General features: G+C 41.4%; 2 protein-coding genes across 5 annotated transcripts in view; both read left to right on the top strand.

The window, feature by feature from the left end:
- Window positions 1–19761, top strand: part of CMC2 (C-X9-C motif containing 2) — a 662556-nt gene that overhangs the window by 340306 nt on the left and 302489 nt on the right. The gene's annotated exons all lie outside the window — the stretch shown is intronic.
- Window positions 1–19761, top strand: part of CMIP (c-Maf inducing protein) — a 182916-nt gene that overhangs the window by 50350 nt on the left and 112805 nt on the right. For all 4 annotated transcript variants that reach the window (XM_082270373.1, XM_082270372.1, XM_082270371.1 and 1 more), the window contains exons 3-5: window positions 3364–3525; window positions 10036–10077; window positions 14359–14421. In XM_082270373.1, the coding sequence (XP_082126499.1) occupies window positions 3364–3525; window positions 10036–10077; window positions 14359–14421 (267 nt within the window). The remainder of the gene's footprint in view (window positions 1–3363; window positions 3526–10035; window positions 10078–14358; window positions 14422–19761) is intronic.

The raw sequence follows: 19761 nt of genomic DNA, 5'->3' as shown, positions 1-19761 counted from the left end.
AGACATCCTCCCCACCTGGGGGCCGCAGGATGTTGTTGCAATTGACGTAAGTAAATCAATGTTACTTGATCCCGGATTGTCGGTTACATTATCTCCTGTCTTAGGGCACTTTCTCATTCTGCCTGCATTGTTTGCCATCAGGCCGGGTTTCATGCAGTATATGAACCCAAAATAGAGAAATGCTTGTGTCACGTAAGAATGAACCGCCTAAGATGCCTCGATAACGCTGTGCATTTATTTAACTGCATGTCAAAACGACATCTACTTATATAAATGAAAGCTGGCAGGGAGCTCAGTGGAAACTAGGCTTCCTATCCAAAAATAATAATAAAAAAAAAGTAGTTTAAGTAAAGGGGAATGTAATATATAATTGTGATATGAATGGTCTTGTAAAACATTGAAATTGACAGTAGAAAAATAAACAATTTCCTCCTTCGTGTCTGTCCACTTCCCTTTATACTTTAAAACTATTTTGTTATGTCTATGTAGCTTTTTTTTATCTACTTTGTGTGCCAACCATTTTTCTGGAGATCACTTAATATGTACTGCAGAATTGAGAGTATTTTTGTCCTTATGTTGTTTTAATACCCTTCTGCAAAGCTAACAAAATACTTGGTGATCCTGTCAGACTAGTCAGCCATACGTCACTTACTGTTGTCCAACAACCATTGCCTGCCTCCTGGAATGATGACACCATTGTCCTCATTGCATTTGCAGTGTCTGTGTGAAGTACAACACGACATGGTGACACCATGTTTGTGGGAATGAACAAAAGGTTGTCTCTTAGGATAGACAAGGTCTTGGCTTCTGTGTCAACCATAGCCATCCCCTCCTGAATACTTCAACCCCTTTTCAGCTGGCTTTGCAAAAATGCCTCTTTATGTAAATAGCACTTGGAGACAGAAAGAGGTGCTGGGAAATGTAGTCCAAGCACTTCTACATGCTTAACATAGGCGTTGACCTGAACCACAACATCGTTCCTCCTATAAACCTAATCCAGGAAAGGAAAGGCGCAAGGAAAAGGCATACAACCACAACTTGGTCAGAATATATATATATATATATATATATATATATATATATATATATATATATATATATATTTTTTTTGCAGAAAATGTATATAATTTATACAAAGTTAGGCCGGCCATAGGCGGAGCAATTTTCTTTTTTGCAGCCACAGTCAGTGTTGATCGGGGAATCCCTCTCGTCGAGCCATTGTATTCTCCCGGCGGGGACGGCTATAATAGCTGCTAGCAATATTCGCATGTACAATCCAACAGGCTGGTTATACCTTATTTGATTGATCGATCAACCTGGGTATATTCAGCCTGCACACACATGGTTCGAATCTCAAGCGATTTCCTGCTGAACTTGCCAATGTTCAAACTGTCTATGGCTTGCTTTAAAATAGTTGTGAACATACAGTGTTATAGACCCTTTCTAAGACAAACGATGCAGGTAACACAGGGAAGATGCTGAAAAGTGTCAAAGCAAAAAAAACCCTTTAAACCAAGGGTCCCATGTGTCAACAGCCAGAGCGATCCTAAATTCTGTTGTGTAAGAAAGAAAACCAGTTGTGCAGGTGTCCGGTATATGTCTTTTCTTTCTTGTGACCATACAGCTCTTCTTCCATTACAGAGTCTGTTCAGCCTAAGGCCCCTTTCACACGGGCTTTCTGATCTGGTCCGCCTGTCAGTTTTTCAGGTGGACCTGATCGGATGCTCCATGCAGCCCTATGGAGCAGCCGATGTCAGCGGAGACATCTCTGCTGACACCCGCTGCTATGCGATCCGATCCTGTCCGTGAAATCCAGAGGGATGGAAACCCTATTTTCCATCTATCTCGAGGATCGGATCAGATCGAATGAAAATGGACAGGCGGTCTGTTTTCATCCGATCTCCCATAGAGGAGAGCGGGGCTCTGACAGCTCCATCTCTGCAAAGTAAGTGGAAACGGAGCCGTCATCTGCCTGCTTAGCGGGGATCGGCGGATCGTTCCCCGCTAAGCAAAACGGAGTCCACCGGGTGCACCGCCCGTGTTAAAGGGGCCTAAGTCAAGATGCAGGCTGTGCTTGAGCAGGGGCTTGTTCGCAAGGGAAGGCTGTGAAGCTGGGAAGAGGGTATGCGCCAGAGGCAAGCTGATTGGCCAGAGGGCATGGTGGCTGAACAAACTACTCAGTACAGGCAAGCTATGTGTCTGCACAGTGTCCTGTACCTCTAAATGGTCACCCAGAGGATGCAAATTGATCACACAAGCACAGATAAGCTTCTGTACTTATGTGGTCAGTTTACAATAAGGAAAAAGGTGACTGGCAAGATCAACCAGGTACTTCAGATCAAAGAAGTACATCCAGATGGAGACTATGATTTAGAATATATACACATATGTGAACAAACCTATAGAAAAAAATTATTTAGGGTAACATACACTTAAATGGCTGGTAACAGTGACAATTTATTCCTTGCTAGCTCACGAAAACTGATAGACGAAATGGAGAATGCAATGGTGAGAGCACCAAGAAATAATTTTTTTGCTAACAAATTCTAGCGGCAAGATTTGTCAAGCTGTGGCAAAGTTTATTGCTCATAGGCGAGATAAAAAGAGAAGGGGAAAAAAAGGGAGAAAAAGAAATTAAGATAGATTTATATTCGAGAAAAAAATCAAGGTTGTGTGTTTTAAAAAATAAGAGGGCATGGTTATGCGAGGCTTGCAAATCCAAAGCTTCCTTTAGCATTAGGGATATCATTAAAATTTAAAACAAAATCTGGAAAAAAGTTTGTGCAATGTGGGAGATTATTGCTGATACGATTGAAAAAAAAAAAAGGTCAACGAGAGTGAAACTATAAAACTGGCTTAAGATCGGAAAAAAAAAAAATCAAAACACAAGCACAACAGTGCTAATGCCCTTTGATGGAAATATATTGTTGGAATAAAAACAGACTAAGATAAAGGAGTTCAAAATTACACAAAGATTTAAAGAGAATGACATTTTCCAGAGATAGATTGAACTACGTGAATGAAAAGGCACACACTTTGAATATTCAAAAGAACAAACTGAAGAGATGTGTGATTTAAAAAAAATGGCAAAATCAATGATATCCAAAATATGGAAAGTGAGAAAGAAATACATCATATACTTCCAATATAGTAAGTGGGTGGTCCTTGCAAATAAAAAGAGAAAGAAAACAAGTTTGAGGAAGAAAAAGTATAAAGAATAAGAAAAAGGGGTCACTGGAGGAACTTTACGTACATTGTATAAAAATAGTAGTATAATATAATGTAATTGAAGATGGCTAGAGATCATATTTACATTGTGTTTTACTTTTCTCATATATCCATCATTTAATTTCTGTCTTTCAGAAAAAGATCTATAAGTACAAAAAAGTTTTGAGTAATCCAAATCGCTGGGAAGTGGTACTGAAGGAGATCAGGACCCTGGTGGACATGGCACTGACTTCCCCCCTGCAGGATGATTCTATCTACCAGGCACCACTAGAAATTGTCTCCAAGCTACTCTCCGAGGTAAGACTTGCCAAGGGTTTTTCTCAAACTTTCATGGATATTGGTAGGTCTACGTGTCCCATGATGATTCTAATCCCGAGAACTGCGCTATCACATGAACACTGATTGTTCAATTCTGAGTTTACTCGTATTGCTCCGCCCTTTAGTGTTTACTGGGGATAGAGCGGGAATAGCTGGCTCTGGGTCTTATGGCTCGTTTCCACTGAGCTTTCTGGTACGGTTCGGTATGGTACGCTATTTATGCCATTTCCATTATGAATGGTACCCTAATTCCGGACCGTACCGTACCACTTTTTGGTACCCTTTCGTTGGGGTACCAAGCACATTAGTACCGTACCAACAGGGTGGAGCTACACTCTGCAGAACTTTGATTGGTTGACAGAGAATCCTCTATCACAGCTTTCCTGCTACACCATGCCTATCATGAAAGGGTGCTATTGGCAGTGGAAATGCAATGTGTACCGTTCCGTACCGTACTGAACCGAACCGTACCACTCAGTGGAAACGAGGCATTAGTTGCACGTTGAGAGGCAGAGCTAGCTGTCAATCAGACAGCTGGGTATATCTCAACAATATGGTCAGGATCCTTCCAGAGCCTGGAGCAGCTCTGCCAGAACTGATTCTGGGTCACAGGAGAGCAAAGGAAAGTGCACTCCTGTGACCCACAGGAGATGAATGGCCAAAAAAGCTTTGGCCATACTTCCCTTTTAAATTTGCACATCACGGCTTTGTTGGGGTTTGAGGGTTTGATGTGTAGGTCACATATGAGGGGATTAGTTACTATTGCACTAATATGTTACTTGTTTTTAAATCCTAGTGCTGGTTGCTGTGCCTTTGCACTTAGGTTCAAGGACCCAGTGCAAAGGAATTTCGACTAGAGGTTTTTTTTGTTTTTTTTTAAGTATATCTAATATGAAAAAAGAAAAAAATTCAACAAATAAATGTCGGTAGCATCCAAACGGTGGTATTAACTATGGATCGACTGATTATTGGCAACACTGATATATCGGGGGCCGATATACACTTTCCCGGATATATCAGAATCGGCCCCCGAAGTTACTGATATTGCCGATATTTAAGGAAAGTGCATGTACCAGGGTAATGCCTGCAGCTAGAGGCATTACCCCGCTACCGGCATCCATAGCTAACGGTCGGCTGACTTGTAAGGACACCGATGCGGCAGAGAAGCCGCTCGGCTGTCATTACAAGGAGCAGGAGGGGACGCCCGTCCCACTGGGAGACCCAGGCATCTTACCTCCTCCACCGCCGCCGAAGAAAAGACCCGGATCTCCATGTGAAAAACCCTGAAGTGATGCATGACATCACTTCCTGGTACTCGGCACCGAATTAAAAAAAACTGACAGCATTCAAAACAGCCAGTTTTGAATGCTTTTCAGTGCCAAGGAGGGGTTTGGGGTCTTTTAGACACCCAGATCCCTCCACAAGGAGTACCTTTAGAAAAAATATATATATATATTTTTTTTTACATGTCCGAAAATATCGGCCGATACTGATATCCGATGACCAAAATATCTGTATCGGCATTAAAAAAACGATATCGGTCGATCACTAGTATTACGTAGTAGATGCCAATTGCTTTTTTTTGTTGTATACTGGGCTTGTGTCGATGGCTTTGGTTTGACATCATCTTGAGGCTGTACTGAAATCATCCAGATGATGTCATTTGATGTACAGTTGACCTCTTTCTGACATGCATTTGATCTTCAAGTGGGCTTTGCATTCCCGTAGACTTGTGTGCGAATGCAAAAACTGAAGAGAACAAAAGCCCATTGACACAGACCCTTGGTCTGTTCAGTGTTTATTTTGCTCAAAAGCAACACAACATATGCAAGAATAAAATTAATTGGGTTGAATTTGACTGTATTTTCTACATGTTTTGATAAAAAGTGATTGTTGAATTGATCTAGCACTCTCATTTAGTGCAGTCTGTTTTTGAAAAGCTAAAAATGTTTAATTGAAACAGTTCTTATAGCAACCATATCATTTGCATGTATAGCAGAATTATTGTAGTACCCGGCTAGAGCCCATAGTAGTGCATGGTATCATAAGTGGGCAGCCTGCTTCATCCCATGAGGTATTGGTTAGCAGATTGGTTTTATTTGTTCTCTACTTGTTGCCTTGAGATATAAAGGCAGACCAGAATATCAGTAGGGTCTCTATTTGCCAAATGACTTAAAAGCTTATTTTTTTCTCAACATTTGCTGTCACACTTGTGCTTTACCAGTCCCACACAAAAACCCTTTCTAATAGAATGACTAATTTGTGCTCAATTGACACTAAAATTAATGGCCACAGTTTATTGTATGCAAAGAGAGTTTGTCCAAATGAGGAAGCAGCGATGTAATATGTTTTGGCAAAATTAATTTTGTACGTGTTGAGTCCAAGAAAGGAACAGTTTGTTTTTCTGCACTCCATCTGGGACTGGTGGGGAATTTAATGCATTTCATGTTAACTGTAAACACTTCAATCTATTCTCTTCACACGCTGCGGCAGAAGAGCTGGAGAGACAGTTATTATGATAATATTTGTTAAAGTAAACCTACCGCAAACCTAGGCACAGAAAACTGAGCGCGTTATGAAGAGACATGCATGAGTTGCCTTCACCAAAAACTGCAGGTTTGAATGAGCAGGAGATATGGGAATATAGATAGCTGCACCTATATTTGCAGAACTTGACTTCTTCTATTAAAGTTGCCATTGACCCTGCTCCCTCCTTTATCCCAAGCCTCTCTTTATTTCTTAAGGGACGCCCATTACATTGAACGGCCAGTAAGGTGATAGGACACAAGAACCAATTAGATTTTAAAAGGAAAGATCTATGTTTGCATAGACTTTCAGCTGTCTGTATCTCAAGAACTACTGATTGTTTTGACATGAAGTTTTTACTGGTTTTAAATTTCTTTTGGAAAAATGTGGTTCCTCCGGAGGTTGCTAGTTCCTTGAATTGTAGGTGAATGACTCCAGCTATGCTCAACCACAGTTCTATGGAAACCTAGGGTTCCTCCAGAGGTTACTAATTCCTTGAGCTGTGGATGATTGACTCCAGCCATACTCAACCACAGTTCTGTGGAACTCCAGGGTTCCTTCAGAGGTTGCTAGTTTCTTGAGCTGTGGATGATTGACTCCAGCTATTCTCAACCACGGTTCTGTAGAACCCTAGGGTTCCTCCAGAGGTTCCTTGAGCTGTGCATGATTGACCTCTCATCTTGTGGTGCCTGCATAGTTGTTGTATTGCCACTCGGCAGATCTAGTGAAGTGGCCAATGATCTATTTAGTTGTCCATGTGGCATTTTGACCACCACTGTAAGGGAGAGGGGTGGGGGGGGGGGGTCATTTTTTCAATGACCCTTATTGAATTTTAGGTTATCAGAGGTTCCTGAGACTTGAAACTGATGTTAAGGGTTCCTATGGGGTAAAAAGTTTGAGAAAGGCTGATTTACTCAGTTTGAATTGACCAGGTTTGTGACCTTATTGTGAACCTATTTAGTTTCTATGAATGAGTTACAACAAATGTTTTTAACAGTAATGTATTCTGGAATTAGTCATTTCTTTCAGTTATACCCCTTTCTGCATGTACATTTTGACTCGGTCTCTCTAGGTGGCCTTACTGACACTGGGCTGTCTAGAATATATACTGACTTCAGTATCAATAAACGTGTGTGTGTGTGTATATGTATACAAACATACATACAGTTGTGCTCATAAGTTTACATACCCTGGCAAATGTCTATATATATATATATATATATATAATATATATAGTGCCAAGTAAGTTGGGGCATCAATGAACATGTATATACATGGCACCAAGGAAGCTGGGGTGCAGTGGTGTTGTAAAAATCATACAAGTCACTAGTAGGTCCAATGAAAAGTCACTGTACAAATGGCTGCAGCTTTTCTGTAGAGTATAGGATAATCACTCTATGATCTATAAAAAAAAAACAAAAAGAAACAGGAAGTGCCACCATTAGTGTAGATATTTATTTCAAACCAATAAAGAGTTAAAATTGCACTTACATTGGTAAGTCGATGAAAGCATGTCACATTCTGAACTATCAGCTGCAGAGCTTGACAGGGTCGCTGCAGGGTGGAGCAGGAAATGGCTTGGAAGATCTTATGCAGAGTTCACCTTGGAAGCACTGCTTGGGATGGCAGAATAGTGTGAGAGGCAGCTGGGGCCGAATTCCCCTTCAGGACCCCCCGCCTTTGTCAAACCTCCTTTGACATGGGAGCAGTCCCTGATGCTCCGAAACGCGTAACCATGCCCCCACATCATCCAATTGCTGCATATCCACTCCGGCCCCATTCTTTGACAGAAGATGCATTCCACTCCGGCTCCTAAAGGCAATTCCAGTATAAGATATTCAAAGTCGTTTCCCAGCATTGCTCTTCTACATCCAGTCACGACCCTGCTGAGCTGTGACATGCTTCTATTGACTTACCGAAGTGAGTGCAGTTTTAACCCTTTATTGTTTTTAATTGAATATCTACACTTAGATGATGGCACTTTCTGTTCCTTTTTGTTTTTCTACTGATTCCAATATGGATGTGTTTGTCCAGATACTTATTTTAATAATGATTCTCTTGATGTCACTGTTGACTTTTTTTATACAAGTTCAACAAGAGGTTTCACTGCTAGGTTAATGGGACACATACCCTAGAGAATGGTTGCTTTCATCAGAACCTAAATTTATTTTTCTCTATGCAACAGTGTTCCCTTCAATAGCAACAGTTCCAATGAGACCCAGTTTTTCCAAAATGCCATGTCAATGAGTCATAACATATTTCTACGTTAGGACATGGTGGAGGTTGAGTCTCTTGTTAAACCCAAAAGCAAACATGTAATATTTCCACAAAGACTTTATTAGAATAAAGTAAGTACAAAGAAGTCCTGGGGGCCAAAACAAATGTTACAACAAAAAGGAAGGAAAGGGGGTTTACAAAAATGTAGTTTGACAAGGCTTGTTGTCCGTAAAACATGAACACTTAAGTCAAAAATGTATTGTGCTCTTTCATCTAGAGTGGAGGCCCTCTAATATAGTAGGTGTGTTGCTGGCCAGATCACTAGGTGAAAACAGACTAAAAAAAAAAGGCCAAAAAAACAGAAAACTAATGCAGCCACCATATCTAATGATTGATCAGCTGCAATATATTCAGTTTTTGGGTTTAATACTGCTCTAAGGTGCATAAACTATATTACCAAAAGTATTGGAACGCCTGCCTTTACATGCATTTGAACTTTAATGGCATTCTAATCTTCATCCGTTGGGTTTAATATAGAGTTGGCCCACCCTTTGCAGCTATAATAGCTTCAACTCTTCTGGGAAGGCAGTCCACAAAGTTTAGGAGTGTGTCTATGGGAGTGTTTGACCATTCTTTCAGAAGCGCATTTGTGAGTTCAGGCACTGATTTTGCACGAGAAGGTCTGGCTCGCAGTCATTCCAAAGGTGTTCTATCAGGTGAGATCAGGCCTCTCTGCGGGCCAGTCAAGTTCCTCTACCCCAAATGCGCTCATCCATGTCTTTATGGACATTGCTTTGTGCGCAGTCATGTTGGAACAGGAAGGGGACATCCCAAAACTGTTCCTACAACGTTGGGAGCATGACATTTTCCAAAATGTCTTGATGTGCTGATGCCTTAAGAGTTCCCTTTACTGGAACTAGGGGGCCAAGCCCAACCCCTGAAAAACAACCCCACACCATAATCTCCCCTTCACCAAATTATTTGGACCAGTGCACAAAACAAGGTCTATAAAGACATGGATGAGTGAGTTTGGGGTGGAGGAACTTTACTTGCCTGACCTCAACCTGATAGAACACCTTTGGGATGAATTGGAGCAGAGACTGTGAGCCAGGCCTTCTCATCCACACCAGTGCCTGACCTCACAAATGCCCTTCTGGAAGGATGGTCAATATTCCCATAGACACACTCCTAAACCTTGAGGACAGCCTTCCCAGGAGATTTGAAGCTGGTATAGCTGCAAAGGGTGGGCCAACTCACTATTGAACCCTACGGACTAAGACTGGGATGCCATTAAAGTTCATGTGCGTGTAAAGTGTATAGTGTACATGTAGTCACAAAGTGAAATATCCTATCAATCTGGTAGTAAAACCTAAAATAAACCCAGAAGATGACCTCAGAGTGCCTCAGAATCAGTCAGGAAAAGCTGAAAAACGCTACGACTTACACTTTTAAAAATTAAAATCTTGTTTTAGAACTAAAGGTGTATTATTCCATCAGAAGTCTCTTTCAATAATTATTTGTGTGTACCTACCTTGTAATACATATTTTTTCTGTGATATTCAGGATGTAGGTAGGTGTTCCCAAATGTACAAGTAATGTAAAAGAAAGTGGGTTATTATAAAATATACTATTTTAAGTTATTAAGCTATTTTGTACTCCTACAAGATTGTGCCATACTTTTAATGTTTTTATTTGAGTTTTGTTCCTTTCAATCTTCTATATGTTTTTTTTCTTATATTACTACAGAATAGCAATTTAACCACTCAGGAGCATGAAAGCATCATTGTGGTAAGTTGTTTTTTATTATTATGATTATTATTATTTGGATATCTATATTTCATTTTTGAGTAGAGATAGTTTAGAATCTATTTGGACTCCGTTTACCTTAACCTCAAGTCTCCTAGACACAACAGGGAAATCTTCAATTGGGGACCCTTAGACAATTTTCAACACTATTTCCCCCATTAGAAAATTTCCCTTTTATTTCAGTTGTGTTGACAACTCAACCTGTTGGAATTTTTTTCTACTTTTAGTCCTGATGACAATGGTCACTAAGACAAATGGAGAGGGTGACTCTCCCCAACAGGGATACAAATAACAATAAAAATCAGATGGGTGCTAGCCTTTCTCTACTATGTCCAAAAGTTAAAAATAAATAAATAGCCCTTTAGCGCCATTGTTAATGGGCCAGTTCAGCATGCTTTGAGTTATATTCTGCTTGCATTCAGAATTAGTTTGAGATATTTCTGAGATCATTCAGTGTTCTTTGACAGGTGTATTTGTTCTGCAATTGACCTCCATCTGACTTGGGTTTGACCTCTATCTTAGCTTTAGCAATCTGCTTTTGGGCCTGTTTCAACAGGCATTTGTTTGCGTTATTTGGGTTTTGTATTTCAATAGAAATCTATAGGAGTGCATAATTCTCTTGAAGGAAGTCAACTGCATGCCAAATGCACCTGTCCGTTAATTCTAAATGATATCGGGTTGCCATCAATCCAAGCCCAAAGCTGGTTGGGCACAAAGGACACAGGCCCTTAAGCTGCTTTTGCATTCCCATGTATTTTCATGAGGCCAGAATGCAGCTCTGACATAAACAAAAGCCCCGTAGACACCAGCCCTTTAGTATAATAATAATAATAATAAAAAAGTCTCAAAGATGGAGAACAGCAGAACATAAATTGTCGAGTCGTAAATGAGAAGTGGCAACTAGGAGTGGGGTGCAATTTCAGATGGGTTGACCTTTCAATAATTAAGTATATAAGGGGCTCCTGGTTTTTCTAATCTATATTAATATACATTATTCCAGATATCTTTGGTGGTGCATATATACCTTCAAACAGGGCTACTTTTATAAATGTACCAGCAAACACATTTTTTTTACACATGCCTTTATATTCAAAAGAAAAAAAAAATGTACAGCAAATTGAAAAATTTCTTTAGGGATCTTGAATTTCACCACTAAGATCCCTGTGGATTTCTTTGTAACTAGCTTAACCAAAGGAATGTGATAAAGTTATATAAAAAAAATAAAGTAATTAAATAAAGTTAATTCTTTAATATCAGAAAGACTTAATCATTTTGTTGTGGCCAGGTAATATCGTATTCAGTATTGTGCAATCATTCATCACTAATATTTAGTGTTTTTTTATTTGAGCAAAAATATATGTGAATATATGAATGAATAAATGTTGAAAGGGTGTTCATTCATAATTTTTCATTTGCATTTTTGATATACATTTTTATATATATATTTAAAAAAAAAAAAAAAATATATATATATATACATAGATATATATATATATATATATATATATAGATATATATATAGATATAATTTTTTATTTATTTCTTTTTCTTTTTATGGTGATAAAGAAGAGCTGATAAAGAATATTTTCTATTCATCCACAGATATAAAATAAATAAATGTTTAAAAATTGTGTATATGCATTTTAGATACGGGTATGAAAAAAAAAACATTAAAAAAAAGAGAAAAGAAAAAAAAATTATATATATAATCTTTTTTTCCCCTCTACTTTTCATAAAAGCTGATAAAGAATAATTTCCTATTAATCCAGAGCTGTGCTTAAGCCCACTAAAGCAACCTATTGACGGAAATATTGACCAGAGCATCAACTCTTTTTTTTAAAAGACCTTCATAATTAGCTTTTTAACATATTTTTATTATTTATTATATTTATAATGTTCTGCCGGGCTCTAAAAACATTGCTTTCATGTGGACAGTTATCTTCTCTTTTACGAAAAATGATTGTTCCTTTTGGTGATCTGATAGTATTACGATGGAGGAGGCAGAAGTAGCTCCGACCTTCCTTAATATTTACACAAGCACATTCGGTTGCTTGGTTATGGAATAATTAGGTGGCTTGAGTTTTCTGAAACTTTGACAGTTGTTTAAAAGAAACAAGAAATAAACAAATCTCGGGGCTCGTAAAACATTGTCTCTTGTTGTACTCTTCACGCTAGATGGAAAAACACTAATTTCTAGTAAGCACTGTTAGTCTGGCTGAAGTGTCAGCTGCAAAGGCAAGCAAGGCCATTTCTGCTTAAAGCAAACCTTGCGCTGTGATTACATAATGATTTCTGTATTTAAAATCCAGTTTCATTTTAATGTGATTGCGTAAGAGTTTGTATTAACTGCTCTGTAATCCGGATATTACTTGTATTTGTGAAAATGGATTTGCCAGATAATAATGTCCACAGACACCGTAAGCAGAGTTCACTTTCTTGTTTCGTGTTGTTCTTACTGCTTTGAAGTGTTACAGCAGGGGTGTCAAACCCAATTTCATCGCGGGCCGCATCAGCATTATGGTTGCCCTCAAAGGGCCGGTTATATCCATAGGATTAGATGTCCAGAGCACCCCCATGGCCCCTTACACCCTTACATGGGATGTCAAGAGCCCCCCCCACCTTTAGAAGTCAAGAGTCAACCACCCTTCCTTACATCACAGTGCACCTCCTTACCTTGTGCTGCTGCCAGGCAGAAGATGCGGGTGGATCTGGGAAGAAGTGCAGCTGCACAGAGGAGTGGAGGATCTGGCAAAGGAGTTCTGTACTCTCTGCTGCCGACTTCAGAGACAAGGTGGGGGCAGAGACAAGGGGGGTGCCGCAGCTGCAGGAGAGGTGCGAGGGCCACATGAAATGGCATGGGGGGCCGCATTCGGCCCACGGGCCTTGTGTTCGACACCCGTGTGTTACAGGATACCAGGCATCCATTTCTAAACCATAGCAGGGGAGGAGGCTAATATTACAAATCACATGACTTCAATGTTGGGGTGTATTGTGTGTTCCTAAAAACTCTAGTTTAGCTCTAGAATGTGCTTTATGCCAAATACAGTGTGGTTCAAAAAGGATGGTGCAAAAGAAAAACATATTTATTCATATTAGGATGAACCTAACACAACTGTATTAGCATGAAAAGGCACATTGACTGTCCGAGTTTTACCCCTACAGTACAAATGTTCGATGTGAGCCCCATTGGTGACACAACAGTAGATTGCCGTTTACCCATTGTTGTCACATTCGCTAAAAGTTTTTGCATGATTACAGAACAGCTTATGCTGCAGATGGAGGAACATCTGCCCAACCTAGTCTTTCATCAGGATGGTGCTCCTCCTCATTTCTACTTGGATGTTTGCCGATAACTGATACCCTACCAGAACGCTGGATGGGCCAGTCAGGACAGAACAATTCACCAATGTTCCTCTGGCCTCCAGGATCACCAGACATAACACCCTGCAACTTCTTTCTGTGGGGGTACACCAAGGGCTTGGTGTATGTCCCACCCATGGCACAGGACCTAAGATGACGCATCAAAGAAGCAATAAAGCCAATATCCGAGGACATGCTGGCACCAGTCTGGGCAGAACTGGAGTACCATCTCGACATCTGTCCTATTACCAACCATACTTACATCGAACATTTGTAGTGCAGAGGTAAAACTTGGACAGTTAATGGGTCTTTTCATGTTAATACAGTTGTGTTAGGTTCATTCCATTATGAATAAATCAGCTTTAATTTTGCACCATCTTTTTTGAATCACACTGTATTTCTCTGCTACAGGAGTTCACTACTTGTTAGTCGTCTTAGGGTCTTCCATAGATCTCACGCTATTGAAAGGATAACTACAGTCAAAACTTTTTTCTTTTTTTTTTTTTTTTTTAATAAAGAGTTGGACAGAGTTAAAAAAAAATACACTTTAGGATATGTGTGTAGTGATCTGTCAACTCCAGCCATCTAATTTTTGTTTGTTTTAAATGGAGTAAGGACCAGTTAGAAACCTTGTTGGGTTTTTATTGTTGTCTACATTCCTAAAGGAGTGAGGGATTTCCCCTTTCTACTTGCCATGGGTGAAACCAATTTGTCAGCTTGTCATCGGCGGCGCAAGAAACAAAGGGAAACCTCCTAAGACAGCTATTTTAACTCTTACCTAACCTATCCAAACTAAAATTGGATATAACTGAACTTTAAGGTTGGCGTACCCTTTAATACTGTATGGTATAAGTGATGTCATTCTAATTTTCTGTTGACCGTTTTATATCTTTTATATTTTAGGCTATTGCTCCTCTTTTGGAAAACAACCACCCTCCTCCTGATCTCTGTGAATTCTTCTGCAAGGTATGGATGATCTATTATTTCAATTTTGGAGGCACCCAGCACAACATACTGGGAATTTTAAGAGCGGGAGCAACTGCATGTAACTACACTCTGTGGGTAGAGCTGGATTGTTCAAAAAAAACTTCAGTATTGTTAGGAAAACATTATCATTTGTTCCAAGTCATTTACACTTATTTTAGCAGACTTTGTTGCAGGTCCTTACTTACTTTTGTTCTGTAGATAAGTCTGTCTTAAGCCGGCTATACATGAATCGAAATATGGCTGGTTCAGCAGGGACCAACTGAGATTCGATCCACATATGGGCAGGCTGATTGTACCCAAATTGATCCATAAGTCAGGCTGGGTACAACCAGCCTTTCGGATTTTTTTACATGTTCGTACTGCCAGCGGCTGTAGCCACTAGCAGTAATCATTGTGTTCTGCCAGCCAGGAAGGCTCCCTGGCTCTGTTTTACTGTGTGCTGTGTGAAGGGGATGTTTCACTCCCCTTCAATCCACTCTCACAGTTCTCACCGAGCTCTGCAGTGTGCAAATTCAGCTCTCCTGTTTTCTGAGAGCTCAGATGAGCTTAATAAATTCTGGACTTTGAACTGATGTAGAGAAGACTGCAGATAAACTGGTAAAACTTATGTTGAAGGATTTTTAAATGTCTGTGTATCACCTGAGTACAGTTATTTCACTGGGTATATTTAAAGGTTTGTAACCACTTTAAGCCTTTGATATCGGGGGTGACCGCTTCCCAGAAGACATGCCCCCATTCTGAACACTGGGGTACCTCCGTATATCAGCTCAGAGTTGGTCCTAATTACTGCCAGTTTCCCAATCTACAAAACGGTGGTCATTCTTTAAAAGTCTATTATTACATTAGGCTCGGTTCACATAGATGCAAACGGAATACGTTTTTAACTGCATCCGATTTGCATGATATATAAATCGAACCAGGTTTTGATGGAGCCAGTTCAAACATGTCCTGGGAGGCCGCAGTCCATTTCTAAAAAGGGTCATGTGCAATTTTGAGTCCGGTTTAAGTGCCAATTTCAAGTAAAAATTTGCACCTGAACCAAACAATCCGAACCAGACTGCAAACTGCAGCCAGACATGAGTAAACACAGTGGCGGTAGTTAGAACTACCTGAACTTGGCACACGTGCCGGTAATGTTACTGGAGAAAATGCTTGTCTGAATTAGGTACAGGTAGTTCTAAAGGGATCTACTGCCAAAAAAGTGTCCTTAAAACTTTATTAAATTCCCCTGATTGTATCTCCAGCATCTCTGTAGGAATGTGGCTTTCTTACAAAAGAGTACATTTTTTGTGCAGCTATCATGTTCTGTGCAGATGTCGGCCTGTTGTTTACATTTTATGTTCCCCGACTTCTGGGAACATTATTTGACCCATTACAGGAGCAATGGGACTAGGATTCTGAGTAATTTTATATAATATATACAAATGTTCAATTTTTAATAGACCTATTAGCCTTGTGTATAGTAGCAACATATATCTGCACAATCTGCACAGTATTGATTTTGATTATCAGCAGGTACCGGTAATCTGTAATAATTATTTAGATATTAATGTTATCAGTTTATGGTAAAAAATCTTATGCATGTTTTTTTAAAAAGGAACCACATTTTATGTAGTTCTGCTTTACCTATTTATTCAAAGCTATTAAATGTATTTTTATTTGGTAATAGCAGAATTACCCGATATCTGCTTTTATATTAACTTTTAAAGAACCCGACATTTTTTGTTTTAGTTTTGGATAGAGTAGGAAAGGTTAAGTGTGTCAAGATCTTACCTTGCCCTCCTGTTGGCAGCCATCTTGGACATGTGCAGACTGCTGCCTCTTATAAACTCTGATTGCATTATTACTTGCCTGCTACCTTGGTGTCGCACAGTGATGATACTGCACACCTGACTATATCTATCACCTGATGGGTTGCAGTCCTTGCCCTTGCATTTATGCTCCAAGGTGCATCTCTGCTAGCTCTCTTCTGTTCTTCATATTCCTCCGTGTATGACCTGGCTTGGCTGACGACTCGACTAGCTCTCGACCCCGCATCAGCAGACCAACCAGCATCGACAGACCACCCCGGCATTGGCAGACAACCCGGCATCGGTAGACTACCCACTTCTAGACTCGACCCCGGCTTGGATGACCACCCACTTCTGGACTTGACTCCGGCTTGTTCCTGCTCAAACTTCCTCACTCTTGCTGTGCATTTATTGTTGTTTGCTCCAGTAAACTGCTTAATTTTACCTGCTATCCCGTGTAGTCTGGTTTCCTGGCACCCTGACAGTATGCAAGGGCCATGAATTCTGGCAATGCAGGTGCTCCTACGCTCCCCATGCTGCTTACCAGGCTCGATCAACACGATCACCTTTTGGGTCAGTTCGCTCAGGCATTGCAGACGTTGCACGCACAGCGTACCTTGCTCCTGATGCTGCTAGGCCGGTGGTTCCTTCTATTGCACCTGCTGCTGCTGTTGCCGCTCCTGCAGTTGAAGCTGGAGTCACTGTTACCAGAAGGATGACTGGTTCAGCCCCCCTTCCGCAGCGCTATGGGGGTGAACCGAGCCAGTGTCGTGGCTTCCTAAACCAAGTAGGCATTTATTATGAGCTGGTTCCTCAAGCGTTTCCTTCTGACAAGTCCAAGGTGGGCTTCCTAATCTCGTTGCTCTTGGAGAAGGCCTTTGCCTTGGCAAATCCCTTATGAGAGAACGATATTCCTGTGATACTCGATTACCTGAGTTTTGTTGCCTCCTTTCGTAGGATTTTCAATGTTCTTGCTCGCTCTGCCTCTGCTGCAAAGCGGCTCCTGTCCATTCAACAGGGTATACAAACTGTTGCTGAGTATACCATTGAATTTCGTACCCTGGCAGCAGAGGTGGGCTGGAATAATGAGGCTCTGGTGGCTGTCTTCTCTCTCTCTCATGGTCACTCCGATGCATTGAAGGATGAGATTGTGGCCAAGGATCTCCCTGACGAGCTTGAGGCTCTCATTTTCTTCCTGATTTTGATCAATACCAGGCTCAGGGAGAGGCCATCATTTAAGGAGTGCCTGCGGAGGCCTCCTTCCAGATTTGCTCCTACGTTTTTCTTTTCCACCCATTCCCTCTCACCTCCCATGCCTCCTGGGGATGGTGCGTCTTGCTGTGAACCCATGCAGCCTTTCCGAGGCTGAGCTGGCCTTTAGTAGGATGGCGGGCCGGTGCCTGTATTGCGGTCTTGGTGGGCATTTCGTGAAATCTTCTCCGATCCGTCTGGGAAAAGCTCGCACCTAAGGTCCTGTCTGGGGCAGATCTTAGGTGAAATTTCTTTGCCCCTGGTTTCCTGTAAAGATAAACCGCTAATCACAGTTGTCCTCTCCTGGGCAGCGGGTTCAGTGGTTACTCAGGCATTGGTAGACTCCGGTGCTGGCGGTTATTTTTATTGACAGTACATTTGCTACTGTGAATTCCATACCCTTGCAGTCTCATGTTTCTCCACTAGTTATCGAGGCAATTGATGGCAGACCCCTGCAACTGGCACAGGTTACCCTCAAGACTGCTCTGGTTGATATGGCGATAGGGTCTGTTCATAGGGAGTCGACCTGATACAGGTTATTTCGTCCCCACACAAGGTTGTTTTGGGGTACCTTTGGCTTCAGAAACACAATCCAACCTTTAATTGACAGCTGGTCAAGATCCTCTCTTTGTCTCCATAGCGTGGTGCTGTTTGTATCCATGGGCCTGTTGTTGTACTTTGTACAAATGTATTTGGCAGGGTGAGCGCTGGTACTCTTCCTCCTCGTCAGTACGATTGTGCCATAGACTTGCAACCTGGTGCCATTCCCCCTTGTGGCAGGGTTTATCCTCTCTCGGTTGTGGAGAATAAGGCCATGGAGGAGTACGTGGTGGATGTGCTTGCCCGAGGGCACATTCGCATGTCCACTTCTCCAGTGGGTGCCGTTTTTTTCTTCATAAAGTTGAGACCTTGCATTGATTATAGGGGCCTCAATTGCATCACGGGCAAGAATGCATACCCGATTCCATTGGTTACTGAATTGTGCGACCGCATCAAGGGAGCCACGGTTTTTACCAAGCTTGACCTAAGGGCCGCGTTTAACCTTGTAAGGAGGGCCAAAAGTGGAAGACCGTGTTTAATGGCAGAACCGGTCATTAGGAATCTCTGGTAATGCCCTTTGGCTTATGCAATGCGCCCGCTGTCTTCCAGGAGTTCATCAATTATGTCTTTTGTTATATGTTGCAGCAATGCGTGGGAGTCTATTTGGACGACATCTTGATTTACTCTGACTCTATTGAATCACACTACCTGGATGTCAGACGAGTGCTGCAACTGTTATGTGAGAATGGGTTTTTCCGTATGCTTGAGAAATGTGAATTTCACCTGTCTCAGGTTGCCTTCTTGGGCTACATAATTTCTGCTGACGGGTTCTCCATGGACCCTCAGAAGGTTTCGGCTGTTCTACAATGTATATATAGATGTTCTAAAATGGCCTCGCCCCAGTGGTCTCTGTTCCATTCAGAGTTTTCTTTGTGTTTGCCAACTACTATTGGAAATTTATCAGGAACTTTTCCTCTTTGGCCAAACCTATTTCAGTTCTGACCAAGACCACAATTGGATGCCTGCTGCCATCCAAGCTTTCGAGGCCCTCAAGTCTCACTTCGGCTCCCATTCTGTCTCAACCCAATCCTGTTATATCCTTTGTCCTAAAGTTGGATGTATCTGAGACGGGTGTAGGCGCCCTAATGTCTCAGCGTCGGACACCTGATGGACAGACTGTTGCGCATGTACCACAATTCCAAGACTGCTGGTTATCCTGGTAAGAACCAGATGTCCTGGGCTATTTCCTGTCAGTTCTGGTGGCGATCTCTCTGCAGTGATGTAGCTGCATATGTGGCTGCTTTTTCGGTCTGTGCCCAGAACAAATCTCCTCAGCACCTTCCCTTGTGCCTACTGCATCCCATTCCCAATAGGGAGCATTCCTGGTCTCACCTGGCCATAGATTTTATTGTGCAACTTGAAGCATCTCGAGGTTACACGGTTATCCTCATGGTTGTCGACCTGTTCTCCAAAATGTGCCAATGTGCTGTCTGCCGTTCAGGAGCTTCCTTCGGTGTTTGCCAGGGATGTCTTTCGTTTAAACGGGTTGCCTAAGGAGATTGTCTCGGACCATGGGAGCCAGTTCGTCTCCAGGTTCTGGTGCAGCTTTTGCTCCCAGCTGGGTATTTGACTCTCCTTCTCCATGGCCTACCATGCGTAGTCCAATGATGCTGCTGAGCATTCCAACCAAGCTCTGGAGCAATTTCTTCGCTACTATATCTCTGACCATCAGGACAAT

This window comes from Pelophylax lessonae, assembly GCF_965119305.1.
Source record: "Pelophylax lessonae genome assembly, chromosome: 10".
NCBI classification, from domain to species: domain Eukaryota; kingdom Metazoa; phylum Chordata; class Amphibia; order Anura; family Ranidae; genus Pelophylax; species Pelophylax lessonae.
Note: the sequence above shows the minus strand (reverse complement) of the source record. Positions and strands in the feature narration are given on the sequence as shown.